The sequence below is a fragment of the Manis pentadactyla genome, chromosome 9 (genome assembly GCF_030020395.1).
Source record: "Manis pentadactyla isolate mManPen7 chromosome 9, mManPen7.hap1, whole genome shotgun sequence".
Lineage (NCBI taxonomy): Eukaryota > Metazoa > Chordata > Mammalia > Pholidota > Manidae > Manis > Manis pentadactyla.
In genome coordinates, this window is record NC_080027.1 from 71,558,127 (window position 1) to 71,578,055 (window position 19,929).

The 19,929-nt window shown below is 34.8% G+C and overlaps 1 protein-coding gene across 1 annotated transcript in view; it reads right to left on the reverse strand.

Moving 5' to 3' along the window:
* Window positions 1-19,929, reverse strand: part of DCDC1 (doublecortin domain containing 1) — a 427,548-nt gene that overhangs the window by 170,288 nt on the left and 237,331 nt on the right. The window contains exons 17-18 of the mRNA XM_036891914.2: window positions 18,876-18,994; window positions 8,969-9,029 (exon numbers count right to left, since the gene is read on the reverse strand). Coding sequence (XP_036747809.2) covers window positions 8,969-9,029; window positions 18,876-18,994 — 180 coding nt within the window. The remainder of the gene's footprint in view (window positions 1-8,968; window positions 9,030-18,875; window positions 18,995-19,929) is intronic.

Genomic DNA, 19,929 nt, shown 5'->3' on the forward strand with positions numbered 1-19,929 from the left:
TAAGGAATACAATTGGCCAACAAACATGTGAAAAGATATCCAAAAACCATTAGGGAAATAAAAGTCAAAATCTCAGTGTGATACCACTTCACATCCTCTAGGATAGATGTAATAAAAAATACAGAAAATAACAAGATTTGACAAGGAAATGAAGTTGGAACCCTTATATGTTGATGATGATAATATAAAATGGTGTAGCTGCTTTGGAAAACAGTTTGAAAATCTTCAAAATGTTAAACACGGAGCTATCATATGACCCAGGAATTCCACTCCTAATTATATAACAATGAAAAATGAAAACATACATCCACAAAAAACTTCTATGTAAATGTTCATAGCAGCATTATCCACAATAAGCCAAAGTAGTGGAAACAAAAAATCCATGAACTGATAAATAGATAAGTAAAAGATGGTATTTCCATACAATGGAATATTTGGTAGTAAAAATAAATGAATTACTAAGGTATGCTACAGCATGGATGAACTTGGACAACAATGTGTAAAGTGGAAGAAATCAGTTATAAAAGAGCACATACTATAAGACTCCATTATATGAAATGTTCAGCAAAGGCAAATCTATAGAGACAAATGGTACTGGAGGTGGGGACAGAGACAATGGTGGGAATAGGGGTGGGAATTTTTTTTTTTTTTTTTGGGTGGGGATATTTTTTAGGGAGAACAAAAATGTTCTAAAATTATGGTTTTAGGTTGCAGAGATTGTGGTGATGGATGCACAACCCTGTGAATATATTGAAAAATATAGAATGGTACACTGCAAAGGGGCAAATTGTATGGTTTGTGAATTATATTTCAATAAAGCTGTTTCTTTAAGAGATTCAGTAAAAAAATAGAAATACAAAATACATGTTTGAACCAGCAGAGAGTTAAAAAGAGGGAATAGAGTCTCAAATAAGCCTGGAAAATAAAAAGATACAAATTAAAAACATGGTAAATAGAAATTTCTATTGATTAACCAATGAATAACTATCAAAATGTGCATTCCTTCTGACTTAACGAACATATACGTACATACAAATATGTTCACTGAAGCATGGTTCCTACTTGTCTCAATGAGTGAAATAAGTGTAGGTCTTGAAGTGTTACATATATATATGTTTATACACATGTACACATACATATGTATACATATATAAGTATTTTATTTATAATTAGATTTCATATATATTATTACATATATACATAATTAAATACACTATTAATGATAATCTTTGAGGAATAGGTTTAGAAGTTACTTTTGCTTATTTTATTCAGTTCTGAATTATTGGAGGGCATTCTAACAACATACTACTTGTATTATTTAAATGGAAACCAAATATGTACATAATTTCTGAGAATATACACAAAAATCTTCTGTTTTTCACTAACTCTGGGAAATTGGATCAGTGTCTGACAAGAGACTTTAAAAAAATATTAATCAGCATATTTAAAAATATTTTTATCATGCACATGAATAACTTTTATTTAAAAATATTTTTAAAAGACTCAATTAAAAATACCATCTTTACTGTATATATTAGAGAATCTTGGGAAGATTGTAAATGTGCATTCCCTCTAACATAACAAATCAGTTAGCTAACCCAAAACATTACCAAAGAGAAGTTTAACCTAACAGAATTAGGATTTCCATTTTACCTTGAAGGTTATGTGATATCTATTGCATTGTTATTTTTTCTTCTGTCAGTTCTTATTGTCTTAAATATGTTCAGGACAATTCAGGTGAAGTGAATATGATGGGCAATAGAGAAGCAGATTATTATACATTGTTTCTACAGTAAAACATCAAAGCCAAAATTCAGCAGCAAAGAGAACTATATTTTCAATATGAGAAGAAACATGAATAGTGGGATATAATATTAAATTCATTCCAAAATATCAGAGCATCAAAAGAATCAATTTATAGAAAGCAAAATAGTGACACATTCTGAGACAACTAGTGTGAATGGCATGGCCTTGATTCTGGTAATTGTATACCCCTTATATTCTGATAGTACTTTCATGTTTCCCATTCTCTGATAGAGGTAAAGATGTTTTACCTCTTTACTTCTGACGTATATTCCCCTCTTATTGGAAAGAAGGCATACCTAGAACATGGGAAACTTCAATACATATCTAAAGAGATGGCTGAGGAAGTGCCCAAAAGATAGAACCATTATGTGTCTGAACATTCTGCTAGACAGAGTAGAAACAAAGACCGAAAAAAAGGAAAAAAAAAAAAAGACATGGTCTTTGCTTCCTGGAGTTGATAGCCTAGCGAGGTGGCCAGTGTACACAAGTAACACAGAGTGACCAGTGCCAGTACCTATCCTCCCATGATGAATTTGGAGACATTTACAAATTATTCTGGCATTTTCCTTTTGGGATCATTCTGGACCATTCCTTCCCCAGATGATGGCTATTCTAACATTTTGATACCATAGTTCTTTAGTATTCTCTATTTTATATTTTGGATAAAGTCATCTTGATCTCCAACAAGGCACCTACCAGTTCAATATTCAGACCACCAGTAGAAACAACTCTCTCTCCAAAATCTGGAATTCTAATCTTCTCTTCTAAGAAGTCAACAGCCTAATCTTTTGACTTTTCTTCCTCTCCAGTGTACTTGCACATCACCCTAAATTGACAGCTAATGTCTTAGTCCTCATTATTTTACAAGCTCATCAGCCCTTTGAGCTACACTGCATTCTTCTTTCTAATTCATTTTTACCACTTTTAACAGAAGACAAGTTTTAATAAGATGCAACTTTGATCACATCATTCCCACTTCAAACATTTTAAATAGTACCCCATTATTAACATCCTATAGTCTATTCTGGTTTCAAATTCCAACTGCGCTATTTACCAACTTCGTGACCATAAGTTCCACTTCATTGAGGGAGAAATGTTTTACTGAAGACTGAATAAGAATCTGCTCAGAATTTCACACTAACCAAACTTGCTCTCTGGGTACAATGGCAACTCTGGTTGCTAAAAAAGATATCATCCATTCATAAGATGGTCTTCAACCTAATAGGGCTGGGAGTCATCTTCATTACTCCCTGATGTTCCCTCCATCAGAAAGTCCATGTATTTGCCCTCACTTGGGGCTCCAAAGGACTATTTATGTGCCCATAGGAAATATAGCATGCAGGTCAACAGAATCTCACCTGGGATGGTTTAAACTCTAGATACTCTATATCTTGGTCAGTGCATGATAAGGCATAGTTTTGAAAAGTTTATTTTTCTTCCTAATCATAAATGCTTTTTTTTATAGAAAACTTAGAAAATATAGAAAAGCTCAAATAATATCCACCCTCCTACTACCCATTTTATGTATAAACTTCCAGTTTTGTCTGTACACACACCTACCCACACACACATCTCTGATACAACATAAATCAATAAATAGCTTTCTTACCTGATTTTTCTCAAATCACAATAACATTTTCCTGTTATCATAAAGTATCCTAAATTATTTGTGATATCAATATATATAGAATCCATAATAAAGACATACCATAATATTTTGAATATTATTTAACCTCACTGTTGATTACTTAACCTGTTTTCAGTTTTCACTATTATTAACAGTGCTCCAATGAACATCCTTAAAAACATATGGTGCATACTACTGATTATTTCCTTGGGGTAAGTTGATATAAGTGGAATTTCTGAATCAAAGGAATATGTTTTAAACATATTTTTATAATACTGCCAAACGGACCATCAGAAATACTGTACCAGTCTCCAGACAACCCTAAAGTCTCCTGGTATTCATATCCATGTATCATCTGCTCCCATGTTATACCAGGTATGGTATGTGTGACCCAAAGAAAATAGCATAAGTATTATGTCACTTCTGAGATTAGGTTATAAAAGACACTGCAGCTCCCATTTTCTTCTCTTGTTCTCCTTTGATGTCTTGGGTCACCAGATCAAGTCGTAAACTGTACTATGCAGAAGTCCATTTACCCAGGAACTGTAGCCTCTGGACAACAGCAATGTATGTGTGCTTAGAAGCAGATCTTCCAGCCCAATCAAGCCTCAGGATGACTGCAACCCCTGCTCACACCTTGATTGAAACCTCATGAAAGACTCTGAGTTAGAACTTCCCAGCTAAACCACTCCCAGATTTCTGGTCCACAGAAACTATAAGAGAATAAGTATTTGATGTCTTAAATTACTATGCTTTGGGGATGACTTGTTACAGTGCAATAGATAATACCAAAACAAAACAGAAAATACAAATACAAAAAAAGGAAATGTGCACGTTTGTTTTCTTGTATCTTCATCAACATTGGATATCCCTAGTTTTACATCCTTCTGTATTTACTGGGGAAAAAATATTTTTTCACTGCCTTACATTTATTTCATTTCTAGTGAAGTTGAACTTTTTTATTTTGTTCTGCTTTTCAAATTTTTCTTCTGACATGTATTTCTTTTTTCATATCCTTTATTTTTCTATTGAAGTGTTTATCTTTCTCTATTGTTATATAGAGCTTGTCACATGTATTAAGAGTATCATCCCATCTCTGACCTTTACATTGTAAAAGTTTTCCCTACTTGTCATATTTCCCACTTACTTTTGCTTATGCTACTTTAGAATCAAGAGTTTTCGAATTTTTATATACTCAAAGCCATTAGTCTTGTCCTTTACAGATTCTGCCTTTCTTTGTTTGCTCATAAAGATGTCTACCCACCACTACTCTGGGTTAGATGCTCTAATCATGCTTTCCTCTAGATATTTTATGGTTCTGAGTTTAAGTTTAAACCTTTAATTTAGCTGAAACTGTGGTGTGTACAAAGGAATTTGTCTTTTTGCAAATTAATAGAGGAATGGTTAACTTTAAAAATGAACAAAAGAAAAAAACTTATCCAAATGAAAAACAATATAAAAATGATATTTTATGTAAATTTATTCATTATTATCATTAATAGCTACAAATTATCAATTAGCTAGAATCAATGTGCCAGAATATGTGCCAAATAATCAAAATGCTAGTATTAATATGTCCATTTTGCAGACAAAGAATATGAAGCTTGGAAAGGTTAAATGACTTGCCTAAGGCCACACAGCTAATAAGTGGTGAGTCAAAATTAGTTATTAATATGCTAAAGCAGTAATCCGGTCTCCTTTTAATGAATGGAATAAGATCCCTTTATCAGCTGCAAATAATTATCAAATTACCTTCCATTTTAGCCTTAACTAGATGGATATAGTTTTAGATATGACTACATTAGGGTCTAAACAAAATTTCTAAAACTCTAAAAAGATTAAATGCTTCATTAATAAATAGTTTTGTTCTGTGAATCTAGAATAATAATAATTTAAAAATCATCAATTGTGTTTGGGAATGGAACATTAACATTCAAAAGTATATGCATTGTTTGCTAGCTATAAATGGTATTGTTGGGAATAACTAGAACACTATAAATTGCTAGAAAAAAAGAGGTAAAAGGACAGCAGAGTGGAAGTAGATATTTAGATACCTGAATTTTGGGAGCGAAAAGAAGAAAACACACTTATACCCTGGTCCTGTGCTACATCTGTTACCTAAAACATAAAACAATTATATTCTTGGGTAATAGACATCAGCTTTGTTCAGGTATGTCTCAGAATGAAGTTCTCGTGTGCAGGTACAGGCCAAAGAACTGCAAGGATATTTTGGTACAGTCTCAAAATTCTATTTTAGTTTCACCAAAATGCATAAATTTTGGTTTTTCTGTGACTCACTTCTGGCTCAGGAATATAGTGAAGTCAGAAACAGGTCAAGGGGAAAGCTGGGGTGCATCTCAGAATGAAGGTAGAGAAAGGTATTTTTAAATGCTTTATTTGATGACTATGTCAAATTCCCTGCTTAGGAAGCAAAAAAGTATATAGTCCTGGTTGAGTTAGCGAATGGGGTTGAGATTTTGACCAGTGTGCCAACAAATCCCTACTCATGGAAATGCTATTATGTTTATTTTAAAATTTCAATTGTATCAAGCTCCCTAAATCTCTCAAATGGTTCAGGTTGTAATGAATAATAGCTCAACTATGTAATTCTAGGACACTAGAGAAAGAAGGGTACTATGTTTATAAGTCAGGGTTCAATAAGGAGATAGAAGCCACATAGTAATTTTATCAGGTAATATTTAATATAACAGAGGATTAGAGTGATGAGAGATTGGCTAATAAGGATTAAGAGAATACTAAAGAATATATAAATAGCAGATATAGGGAGCAACCAGTACGCCTAGGCCTGAAATAAAGCCCAAGAAGAAGCCTGACTCCACATGAGATATGGGCCACACCAAAGAGGGCACAGCCACGGCTCACTGGATGATACAGAGGTCCCTGAGGCAGTGCACCAAAGAGATTCACCAACAGGGGAGCCTCAGGGAAGTGCCGAGTTGGTGACACTCTACGGAAAGGCCGCACACAGTGAATATGCTCAAGGAAATGATTCACAGGTAGATGCCCAACTGCAAGTACTCTGCTGTGAAGCTGCCCAAGGTAGGTGCCAGGCACTGAATAGTAGATCTGGAATCTGGAACTGAGAGGGAATATATTGCTAACTAGTACACTATGAGTTCTAGGTTAAACTGTGTCCTCCAAAAAGGTATGTTGAAGTACTAACCCCTAGTGCCTGTGAATGTGACCTTATTTAGATAAGGTTTCTGCAGATATAATCAGATACTATTAGGTCATTGCATGGGTACTACTCCAATAGGACTGGTGTCCTTGTTAGGAGAGGGAAATTGGACACAAATACACACAGAGATTCAAACACAGAGGGAGATGGCCATGTGGAGATGGAGGCAGATAGCTGTGCTGCCATAAGTCAAGGAATGTCTGGGGACCACGTGAAGACGGAAAGGCAAAGAAGGGTACTTCCCTAGAAGACCTGGATGGAGCACAGCACTGCTGACAGTGATTTCAGACTTCTGGCTTCCAGAACTAGAAAGAATACACTTCTGTTGTTTTAAGCTTCCCAATTTAAGGCACTTTGCTACAGCAGTCCTGAGAAATTAAGTAGCTTAGCATTTAAGCTTCATTCATTTAAATAACTTAACATTTCTGAGATCATGATGGTGGAATTCTGAGGCAAACATGAACAGATACCATCTGATGAACCTAATTTTTACCTTAAATATTGATGATTGACATTTCATTTAGACTTGGAACTACAGGAAGGAAATCTTGAGAAGTCAGAAACAATTTCACTTTATCCAAACATACTTTTTATGGAAATGTAATATACACACAGAAGATCAAAAGTGTTCAATTCAATCAATTTATACTAGGAAACACCTGTTTAACTAACCACCAGGTCAACAAAGGGAACATCACAAGATGCCAGAAGCATTCTGCATGGCCCCTTTCAGTCACTAACTCTTTAGCAATATCCACTCTCCTGACTTCTATCACAATAGACTGATTGTTTTGTCTGGATTTAATTTTAAATAACTGCAATTGTACAGTTTGTATTCTCCTGCATCTGGTTCCTTTTGTTCACCATTTATGTTTTCAAGAATCACACCTTGTTACATGTAATTGTATTTGTTCACTGGCATTGCTATTCTCCAGGGTCAGAAAACTATAGCCCATGAGCCAAATCTAACTGACCACCTGCTTCTGTAAATCAAGTTTTATTGAAACATGGCCATGCCATTCTTTAACATATTGTCTATGGCTGCCTGCATGCTACAAAGGCAGGGTTGAGAAATTTGGACAGAGATCATATGGCTCACAAAACCCCAAATATTTAGTATCTGGCCCTTTAGAGAAGTTTTCCAGTTCTGCTATATACTATTCTGTGGAGTATATGGACCACAATTTATTTATCTAGCCTGCTGCTAACAAGCATTTCAGTAATCCCCATGCTGAGGCTACTACAATTAGTGCCACTATTAATATTTTAGTAAATACCTTTTACTTAGGTAAGCAAGTGTTTCTGTTTACTATTAACCTAGTAGAGGAATTGCTGGACTGTATAGACATGTTCAATTTTGGTAGATATTGCCAGTCTTCCAAAATACTAATCTCATTTTAATAAATAGGAAAACTGATGCAGATATCAAAAAGATATTTGCACTTCCATATTTACTGCAGCATTATTCACAATAGCCAAGATATTGAAACAATCTAAGTGTCCATCAACAGATTAATGGATAAAGATATATAAATATATATGTATAATATGTGTGTATATTTATATATGAAATGGAGTATTATTCAGCCATGAGAAAGAAGGAAATTCTTCCATTTGCAACAACATGGATGGATCTTGAGGTCATTATGCTAAATGAGGTAAGTCAGATGGAGAAAGACAAATAGTGTATGATATCACTTACATGCAGAATCTAAAAAAGCTGAACTCATAGATCAGGGAGTTGTTTAAGGGTTCAAACTTGCAACTAGTAGATACATAAATTCTGGAGACTTAATCCATAGCATAGTGGTTAGTCAACAATAACATATTATATACTTGAAAGTTATTAAGAGAGTAGATTTTAATTTCATCACAAAAAAAAGAAATGATAATTATGTGGCCTGATAGAAGTGTTAGTTAATGCTATGGTGGTAATCATATTGCAATATATAAGTGTAATAATTTGACATGCTATACAACTTAAATGTACACAAGGTTATATGTCAATGATATTTCAATAAAAATAATAAAATAAATTAAGTTTAAAAAATAAAAGAGAGAAAACTGGTGCCCTGGGTTGCTGGGTCATATCATAGTGATGAATTTAAGAAAATTATTTTTAGCCTTGGAAAACTCATGTTTTAAGGTCAAATAAAACCTCGAAGGAAAATATTGAGTTAAATGAAATTAAGTTCTAAATTTCTGGACACAGAATGAAAAATCATTTCTGCAGAAAAAGCATTTGTTGCTCTCAACACTGGAAAGTGCATTTTATAAGAATCTGGGAACAAAAAAACTTAGAAATAAAAGCCATGGCTTATAAAGAAAGTCCTTACCTTAGAGTAAATGCAGCCATCAGTTCCAAACACCCACTTCTGAGAATCATCTTCCTTATGTCTGTAACGAAAACATAATTTAGACATTGACAACTTTTTTCCACAATGAAACATTCTGTAGGCTTCAAATAAAAGGATCACTGTCCATGTAGCTTGGCAGGAGGAGGACCACCTACACTCCACCAAGGACTTGACCTTTCTACCATCATGACTGCTACCTCAGCAGGTAAAGCCTTCCCTAAGACAAACAATTTCTTTGGTACCCAAAGTGGTGGTGGTGGTGAGGTTTGTACATTTGTATTACCAATGGCAGCAATGATCAAGAGTTTTAGAAAATAAATAGAATCAAAAGAATATTATAGAAATTTCTGTCCCCAAAAAAGATCTTCTGTGAGACAGAGAGATAGGGTCTTAATTAAGTATAAGAATTAAAAGGATGAGATGGAAAACAATAGCATGGAAAATTGGGTATCTCAGGCATTTGATTCTAAAATGGTCAGAAAATTTTATTAAGCAATGTCATTTTCTGAGGTAAGTCTGAGTAAGAAAGAAAACTAAAATGTGATGAAGCTAATCATGACTAAATTAACTAATGATACATTCATTAATATTTAGATACCTCACAAAGGTAGAACAAAGGAATTAAATTAAGTGTAATGGGATGTTAAACAAGATTTCCTACTGCCTCTGAGTTTTGACAGAAACATGATTGGTTGAGAATAAGAGGTGTCAAGTAATGCTCTATTCTAAAGCAAGGTGCGGTTTGATCTGGGCAGCAGTGCAAAACAAGGTCAGTGCACATTAGCATTTCATCCACATTTAGTTCATATTAAAAAATGTGAAGAATTCTTGGGCATGTTGAAATGGGTGCTTGGTAATAATGTAGGTCTCCAGGACCCTATCCTCAAGAGCTTTGCTTCTGAAGGTTTGGACCCTCAGAAATCTACACTTACAGGTATTACAGTGATCCCGATTATAAGCTCTGGGGAATTTGGGTGGGTATGGTCGAGGGCCCAGACTTTGGAAAATACTGAACTGGAGTAATGAGAGCAGGGGGGAAAGGAAGGACCACCTACTTAAACTATATTATAAATGGAAAAATGATTTAGTGATTGAATAAATAGGGTGGAGTTAGAGAAAATAGGCAGGATAAGTCTCAGATGTCAAATTTGGGTAAGGAAGCAGAACATGACAATATTAAAAGAAAGTGAAATTACAATGGAGGAGAGGGTAACAGAGATGTGAGAAAACACGAAGCATTCTAATATGTATGTTCAAGTTTTTTTTATGAAACATCTTTCAACAGCTAACTAATCTCTAAGCTAAGAATACCATTCTCAGGTTTTAGACAAATGTAAGTATTGTTCAGTTTCAGCACTGGACAAGTGAAGGAGGTATTGAGAAGTTCTTTTTATTCTGTAATTAATAAAGGAAAGAAAAACTTATAAAAAAATTTTGACTTAAGAGTGAGGAACTACTGTGGCATCTTACTACACTGATGAACAGTGACTGCAATGGGGTATGGGGGTGAACTCACTAAGGGTGAATGTAATAACCACATTGTTTTTCTTGTGAAACCTTCATAAGAGTGTATATCAATGATACCTTAATAAAAAAAAAGACTGAGGATCTAGAATCTACTGTTAGATCCTATCTAACTGATTAGATAAAATAATATTCATTATCCAAGAGAGCAACACACAGACTGAGAATTTGAGGGGAACTGAGGAGTTATCCTGATCTACTTAGTGTGCACTTTATAGATGAATGAAGTGAGATACAGAGAGATGAAGTGAGCCGGTCAAAATCACAGAACTAGGTGGTATCAAATAAGAACCAGAACCAAGAGAGTCTGACTTTCAGCTCAACATCTTCTCAATTAGATTGGAAAACTGTAACACAAATTATTTTGTGCAGCTTGATGTTTAAAAATGGAATCAACATTTTGTTTCACTGATAATAATTTGATGCATAATCTTAGTGATCTAAAACACTTTGATATGAACATAGATTTGTTTTAATACAATTGTGTTCATATAATCAATAACTAGTTTCATACTATTGCAAATTCTCCTGCCGTACTGAAAAAACTATTTCAACCATTGAATGAAAAAATAACAAAAACGGCATTATTACTTGTCTTTAAGGCTGTCAATCCCAAGTTATAATGACTTATAATTACAGTTCTTATAATAATAATAGTAAAGAGTGATGCTGCAATGCTTTGATGGAAATGTGCTGGGTTGTGATAAAATTTAGATCACTTTAATTCATAAGAGCTATAACTCAGTACAACTTTATTGCTTATTGACTATTCCTCCTGTTGCATAAATTATTGTGAGCATATTTCTTGAAGATAAATAAAACAGAAAGTGATAATTTTTCAAAGTGTAAGACATTTACAACTGGTAATTAATAAACAGATGCTAATAGTCTAAATCTGTATAACTCAGAATTTCATCTTTTAACTGGATTATTGTGTTGGCTTGAGGATGAATGTGATCCAAACATAAATTACGTTGGTTTCAGTTTTTTCTGAATTTCTGGTATCTTTTCCCAAAAATAATACAACAGGGAAGATGTCCACCATATTGGCAAGACAATGTGTCCTTAGAGCTGACCACAGTGCCAGGCATATGTTGAGAGACTAAAGATATCTTTGAATAAATAGATACATGAATAAAATGTCAAAAGGCTATCACCCTAAAAATTAATAATAAGGCCATCATGGAAAATGTTTTGAATTTAATATTTGGCAATTTAGGGAATTTAAAAGATATTAGTGGGTAGCTAAAGAACACAAATTATATCTTGGTTAACAAAATAAGAAATAATACTGAAAAAATAAAAAGCATTTCTCAAAATTTTTCAGTTTCAGTTCTGTTCGAATATATATTTGCCTAGGAAATTTTAATAACAGCATGCAATTTATATCATCTATAAGTAGGAATTTTCCTATTTGGAGTATATATATATATATATATATATATCTATAAGAGTTACTTTTAAATTTTATCAAAGTTATAAAAAGCAAATCTCTCACATGGTGCCCACATTAGGTCAGATGAGAAATTATCAATAATTTATCTTAAAAAACTAAAATTTCTACAAACAAAAGTGCATCTGTTTATTTTTCAAGATATTTTATATGTAAAGAAATCAAATTTACACCCAGTATGCAATGATGCTCATATGGCACTGAATTAGAGAATGATGTCATAGAATCTCTTCTTCTTGGTCAACAAGCACCAAGCTAAAACAATTTTTATAAAGAAACAAAACCAAAATTTAAAAATAGCGCTGAAAAAATCAGTAATGAAAGAAAGAGGAGAAATTATAGAAGCAGTATCCCATCTAAAATCAAAGTCCAAAATAAATACCATGGCTTGTGCTGGACTAAAGGTGAGAGATCTGAGTGCTGGTCTTGGATCTGATATTAACTAGATGTATGACCTTGCATAGATCAGTTAGTCTCTAGTGGCCCTGGAATTTCTTATAATAATGATGATGTTATTATTATCACAACCACCACCATCACCACTGATACTAACATTACTATTAAAGAGGGGTTTGGAGTAGATATTCTTTAGAGTCCTTCCTTTTCTGAAAGCATGTGATTCTCAAGACTACTCACGTACTTTGATCTTACAGGTGAGGAAACTGAGCACTATCTGCCCTGGAAGCCTGCTGATGGTAACCCCAATGGGCATGCATATGCATTATAGTATTTCTATTGGGAACCTATAAAACATGCATATGTGGGGGTTTTTTCCTTGATAAATATCCCATTTATCAGAATATAGGGGCAAGAAGGCAGCCATGGCCACAGTGAACTTTTCGGGGGAAATTTCATAGGCTAACATTCATGATTTCCCAGCTGACTGTAAGGAGAAATGTCATCATGCTATTTTCCCAGACATCTTCAGGTGGCTGTCTTCCAATGCTACCAAGACCAAAATTAGGATCCTTAGCAAATGAAGGAAATCATTTCCTCTCCATGTTACTTTAACATAGTAAAAGTAGAGATAAGAAGTTTCATCCTTCAATGCACATATTGTGAAATTACACATGGACAATTTCCTATTTGATGCTGGCATTTTAATGGTGTTATCTATATGTTTAAATATTATCTAAGTCCAATGCATGGCAAATGGTCCTTTCTACACTGTGAACTTGTTAGAGTCTGTTTTAATCTAACTCTTAGTCTCCTAAACTTCAAGACTTGACCAAGGAGATAATTTTCAGTCTCTCAGATTATCTGGTGATTTGCTGTCTGTTCACTTGTCAGTTTTTCCATCTCTGCATCTAGCATTACACAGCTACACTTGGCTTGTTTTGAAAGGTGTCCCTAAAGCAGTGTTTGTTTTACTTAATCTAGATTAATGTTGGCCACTTATTAATGCATTTCCAGCAATATGTAAGTGAAAAACTGAAGTAGATGCAAAAAAACCATAACTGATAGATTAACATTGAAATAAAGAAGACAGTAAAGATTACCAGACAGGTAATAGAAATAAATGAAGCAGGCTAGAGTTAGTGGGAGGGCTCCTTTTGGAAATGCTGGAGGATATAGGAAACTGGAAGGTATATGTTCCATGTAGAGGGGAATCCATTTCTGTGTGATTGGTGTCATGAGAGAATGAAAGTTCAGTTTTGCTCACCCTTCTGATTTTTTTCAATAAAAACCAGAAAAATGTAATTTTTTCTGTGAAATCTCCTTATTTTTATAAGCTCTCAATTAATTACAAAATTATAAATTATAATAATGTGCAAGCCACATAAAAGTACATGTCCCCAGTTTTGTCTCTATAATCTAAGCTCTGTGTGGATGGATAGATGTGTGTGTGTGTGTGTGTGTGTGTGTGTGTGTGTTGCTTTAATTATGAATTTATCACTAAAAAGCAGATCCTACATATCTACATTCTTTAAAAATGAAGTAAAATCAAGATTAAATGGTGACCTAAAAAAGAACTTTGATTCAACTGGTTTGTCTTTAAGATGCCCAAGGTATCTTTTAGAAAGAAACATCTTTGATGTTGAGGTTTATGACTGTTATAACTTTTTTATGATTTTTTATATCACTTAGTAATAACATTATTGGTTTGGCTTTCATTCACTCATGGTCAGATGCACATCACAGAAAAATATTAAAAAGACAAATATGTGCAAGTGCTTGCTATAATGAATAAGAATACGATGAGTGACACCAAATGAGACATAACTGAACTAATGAGGCATGATATGTTTACAGTATTCTTTGTGAGTTGTCAGGTTGCTACTTTAAGTGCTAGTTCTAGTATTTTTAGCATATAAAAGGCAATGTCTTGATGCATAGCTTTTGTTAAAATCATATTACACTTCTTAGAAGAAGGGGAAAACTTTTGTCTCTAAGAAGTTGCTGTTACATGAGGATATTTATTGTTATTGATGATGAAATACAGTTGGTTTTAAAAAAATAAGTCACACAGGTACTTCAGATGCTCTGGAAAAGATAAACATGCTTGAAAGTATATAACCAGAGGTGAAATAAGCTCTAAAATTCTGGTCCTTAACTGCTTTCTGAAAAACAGAGTGTAGCTTCACAATTTGTGAGAACTTCTAGTTTTCCAAATTTTCTGCTATTTTGCTTCTACCTTACAATAGATTTTGTTTCTCAGAGAAAGACAAGTTATATCAATACAAAGACAAATTATCCTCCTCCGCATAGGGAGCCTCCCTTTCTCCCATCATCCAACTTTCCTCCTCTCCCTTCTTTCTTCTTACCAAAGCTTTCTTCTCTAGAGGCAAAAAGGACAAGTTTGTAGCTCCGGTCCCACCCAATTATATGACAATGCTGGCCAGAGTAGGAAGAAAACCTCAATGGGCTAAGGTCAGATCAACACCAATTTTAATATCCAGTGAGTGCAGGGCTCTCTCTGAGATGAACGGCATGTTCATCAAGCTATACATAAACAACCTTCCCAAGTACTTGCCATTGTGACCCTGATCAGCTCTCCCACTGAGAGCAGTCTTCCCTTACCATTTCCCTCTAAAGTAACCACTTAATCATTCTTTACCCATCATTTTGATTTTTTGTTTTCCTTTCTTTGTGTTTTTTGTACTTTATAAAAACAGCTTTACTGAGGAAAAAATGACATATTTAAAAATATTGCACAATGTGACGGGCACATATTTAAAGAGTAAAATTTGATAAATTTTGAAACGTGTATACTTGTTAAAGCACCACAACAATCAAGATAATGAACATATCCATATCACCCCAAAAAAACCACCCCCAAAGTTTACTTCTGTACCTTTGTAGTCGCTCCATTCTATCCCTCCCCACCTTCCTATCTCTAGGCAAACACAGATCTACTTTCTAGCTTAGTTTACATTTTCTAAAGTTTTATATAAATTGTATCAAACAATATATACTCTTCATGGTTTTGCTCCTTCTCTCAATATAATTACTCTGAGATTTATTCATATTATTGTATGTACCAAAAGTTGGCTCCTTTTTATTCCTGAGTAAATTTTATCATATAGATACACAATAGATAATTTATTTATTTATTCACCTATGGATGGACATTTGGGTTGCTTCTAGTTTTTATCTTTGGCTTTGAAAATAAAGCTGCTAAGGCCAACTAGGGAGATTCAAGATGGCGGCATGAGAGGTGAGATGGAGAACTGTTCCCAAACCACAAGTAGTACAAAAATATAGTTAATTAATACAACTAACCCTAAAACAGTAACAAGAAAGAAGGCTGAACCAGACTGCATACAGACCTCACAAACAGAGCAGACCTCAGGAAACAGGGTAACGTACGAAAGCCTTAATCCAGTGGGACCCAAGCCCGTCCCCCACCCCAGTTCACTAGTGGGAGGAAGAGAAACGGAGTGGGGAGGGGGTGGAAGCCTGGGACTGCTGAACACCCAGCCCTGGAGGTCTGCTTTGTGAGCAGAAACCTATATTATGTGGTGCTCTGGAAGTTGGGGAGCTCAGACAGGTGGAGTGCTTGAGAGACTGAGATTCCGGCTGTTTGTGGAGGAGGGGATCCACAGCCGGCCACTCAGTGTCAGAGGAAAGGCAGGTGGTCTGAGAGGCTTCCTGGCAGCAAGAGGGCTGCTGAAGGGGTGGGGTTTGTACAGAGCTTGCTGCACGGGAGAAGGGAGAGCTGGACAAGGTTGTCTGGGCATGCTTGGCCCAGCTGGTTGGGAACTTTGAAGAGCTTCAGGCACTGTATCCTCCTGACTGCCTACTCAGGTCCAAGGCCCCCCACTGTGAAACGCAGCCTGCTACACCTCCCTCCAAGCCTGCTAGCACAGTTCACAAACCAGCAGTCACTGTGCTGGAGTCAGGCCAGCCAGAGGGAGGCCCCGCCTACAACAGCTAGGGATGCAAAGCATAGAGGCTTACACCTGTGTGCTTGGCCTACTGGCTCTGACACTGGAGACAGGCACCACAAATGGGAATCAGGAAATAGATCTTTCCTCCCCCCAGGCACCAGCTCTGCTCCCCTATGACCCCCAACCTCACTCTAGGGACTGAGTAGCTCCAGAAACTGGAGCTTCTGGGCACTAGTGGGCACCACACAGAAATATGAAATGTCAAAAGAACATGGTCCAGACCAAAATCTCACGAGACCCAGAAAAACAACCAAATGAAACTGAATTCACCAGTCTTCCTAAAAGAGAGTTCAAAATAAAAATAATAAACATGCTTATGGAGGTACAGAAAATATTCAAGAACTCAGGAATGAATTTAAGTCAGAGATTCAATCATTAAGATATTCCATATCTGAAATGAAACATACAATGGAGGGACTTAAAAGCAGATTAGATGTAGTAGAAGAGACAGTAAATGAAATAGAAATTAGAGAAGAGGAATATAAAGAAGCTGAGGCACAGAGAGAAAAAAGAATCTCTAAGAATGAAAGAATATTGAGAGAACTGTGTGACCAATCCAAACGGAACAATATTCACATTACATGGGAACCAGAAGGAGAAGAGAGAGAAAAAGGGATAGAGAGTGTCATTGAGGAGGTAATTGCTGAAAACTTCCCCAATCTGGGGAAGGAGATAGTCTCTCAAGCCGTGGAGGTGCACAGATCTCCCAACACAAGGGACCCAATGAAGACAACAACAAGACATATAATAATTAAAATGGCAAAGATCAAGGATAAAGACAGACTTTTAAAAGCAGCTAGAGAGAGAGAAAAGATCACAGACAAAGGAAAACCCATCAGGCTATCATCAGACTTCTCAACAGAAACCTTACAGGCCAGAGGGAGTGGCATGACATATTTAATGCAATAAAGCAAAAGGGGAGTAAACGAAGAATAGTCTACCATGCAAGATTATCATTTACATTTAACAATTTTCAGGGATTAAACAATTTTCAGATAAGCAAAAGCTGACAGAATTTACCTCTGACAAACCATCTCTACAGTGCATTTTGGATGGACTCCTATAGATGGAAGTATTCCTAAGGCCAAATAGATGTTATCCAAGGGAGAGACAACGAGTACAGAATATGATTCATAACATACAAAGAATGGAGTAGGAAGAAAAAGGAAGAAAAAAAAAAAGAACATTTAGGTTGTGTTTTTAATACCATATGAAGTGAGTTAAATTAGACTGTTAGATAGTAAGGGAATTACCATTGAACTTTTGGTAACCATGAATCTAAGCCTGCAATGGCAATAAGTACATACCTATCAATAGTCACGCTCATTGTAAATGGTCTAAATGCACCAATTAAAAGACATAGAGTTACTGAATTTCTTGACTAATGTTGGACTGGATTTGACCTGCAGGCAGTATAACACTGTAGCTAAGAGTGGGTTACAGAGTCTGACTGCTTGAGTTTGCATTCCTCCCAACCACTTAGTAGATATGATCTTGAGTAAGTGACTAATTTGTTTGTACTTCAATTTTTTCATGTGTAGTAGTAATAATGATAACTATCTTATCAGGTTGTTATTAGAATTAAATGTGACCCTATGAAATAAAGAAATTATTAGTGTCTATCTCAGACTTTTTGTTGTTGTGAGAATAAGAGGTACAGCTATGATTTACACCTGGGAATCTGACTCTGTAGATAACATTCTAAACCATTATGTGATATTTTAGTACCTGTTGAAAAATATGCTTTGTATGTTAGAGAAAATGTCTTTTTGTATTTGTTACTGGGCTACTTTCTGTGGTACCTAAGTGCTCTGGTTCTGGTTTCAGCCCTAAGCATATCTTAACTGCCTATCCATCCAGAAGTAGTTGGGTAATAGCTTTCTACGTCTTAAAGTGCAGTAGGACTGGTTTCCATCAACACTAGGTGAAATCAAAAGACAGATGAGCAAGAAAAAAGAAAGCATTTATGAAATAATATTTCCAGACTGTTGGAAATAAATCAACTTTCTTCCTCATTATTAATTTTTTTTCCTAAATCTATTTTTCACTTTTACTATTAGCTTCCCAAGTCAGAAAAAAACAAACAGGAAGGACACTTTTGGTAACTTGAAAGCCATCAAGTTTTTGTATGCTTGATTTTCTCTCATATCTCAAGATTTCATATTCAGGAAATGGATAAAAGGTTTGAAATGTACACAGAACATTAAAACTTTAAATAAACAATTAAAATGGATATAAAGAAAGGAGTTCTAATAATAATGGAGTAAAGCAGCAGCTTGTGTACAACATAGACACACATTGAAGGCCAATATTTTACTTTAAAAAATATGTAAGAAACACTATCAAATTAAGTAACATTGTCAAGCTTATTTTAGATTAGAAAATTAACATTGATATCATGAGCACAAATTTAAATACCTAATGTATATTTCATCTAAGCTGGGAGGCATAATTTTACTGTTCAGAAATCTTGAAATTAGCATTTATTATTTTGAGCCAAATAGCTCATAAGCATTACCTTTTCTGTAGGATTAATTTATATCCTTCTAGTGATATTCCTTCAGCAGCTTTGATTCTGATTGGATGTCCAATGCCCAGGCAGCCCTGAGTTATTGCTCGGCTCAGGATCATTCCAGTCTTCCAATGAATAGAGAGAGGGGAGAAAGGTCTAAATAAGTTAAAAGAACCATAAAATTCAACAATGTGTCACAAATAGTGAGGTCATTATGCCTGGATAACCCCGGGTATTAACAGTTGCTGAGAGTGAAACACTACCCACAACTTAGCAGTCAGCGAGCCCTGCTCAGAATCAGTGATCTTCTGTCCTACAAGAGTGGCGTTTTACAGTTCAGCGCAAAATAAAACAGACCTTGATATCTTCATTTGTCCTTTTTTTCTGTGCATATTTCACAGTACAACGATTTGGGGTCCATCATGTGTCATTTGTTATAGTTATAACTACAGAGATTTATTGAAATACGTATGCACAGAAGTAAAGTCCAGTGATTGAAAAGATTGAAACAAATCCTTAAACTTCATAACAATTTGAAGTTTTACATAGGATCTAAATGCAATGGGTTAAACATTTTAAGGTGACTTATGAACTGCTTTTATATTAAATGTTAGGATTCTCTGATAAGAAAATTAGTTGAGAATATTGTTTGAATGTCCTTTTAACAATTTTCTTACTTAGTGAATCAACACAACATTTTAAATAACTGACAATCACTGAAGAATTTATTTACATGCATTGAGGATTTATGGTATGTGAAATTCCCCATCAACAGGTGAAAAGATTATTTTGATAAAGGGAAGAGGATATTCACTCTAAAAAGGCTTTCAAAAAATTTTTTAGCATATAACTTTTACTTCTCATGTATTTGTTGTGTGGGAAAGAAATATATGGTAACTTAGGGAAAGTATTTTGTTTTAATTTTGGTTCTGATAAGCCCTGAATGGAGTCCTCATTTGAACATGAAATGGAGCTAACTACTTGGCGTGAGGAAAAAGAATCACCATTTATTGAAGAGTTGCACATATATACCAGGTACTATGCTTAAACTTCACAAATG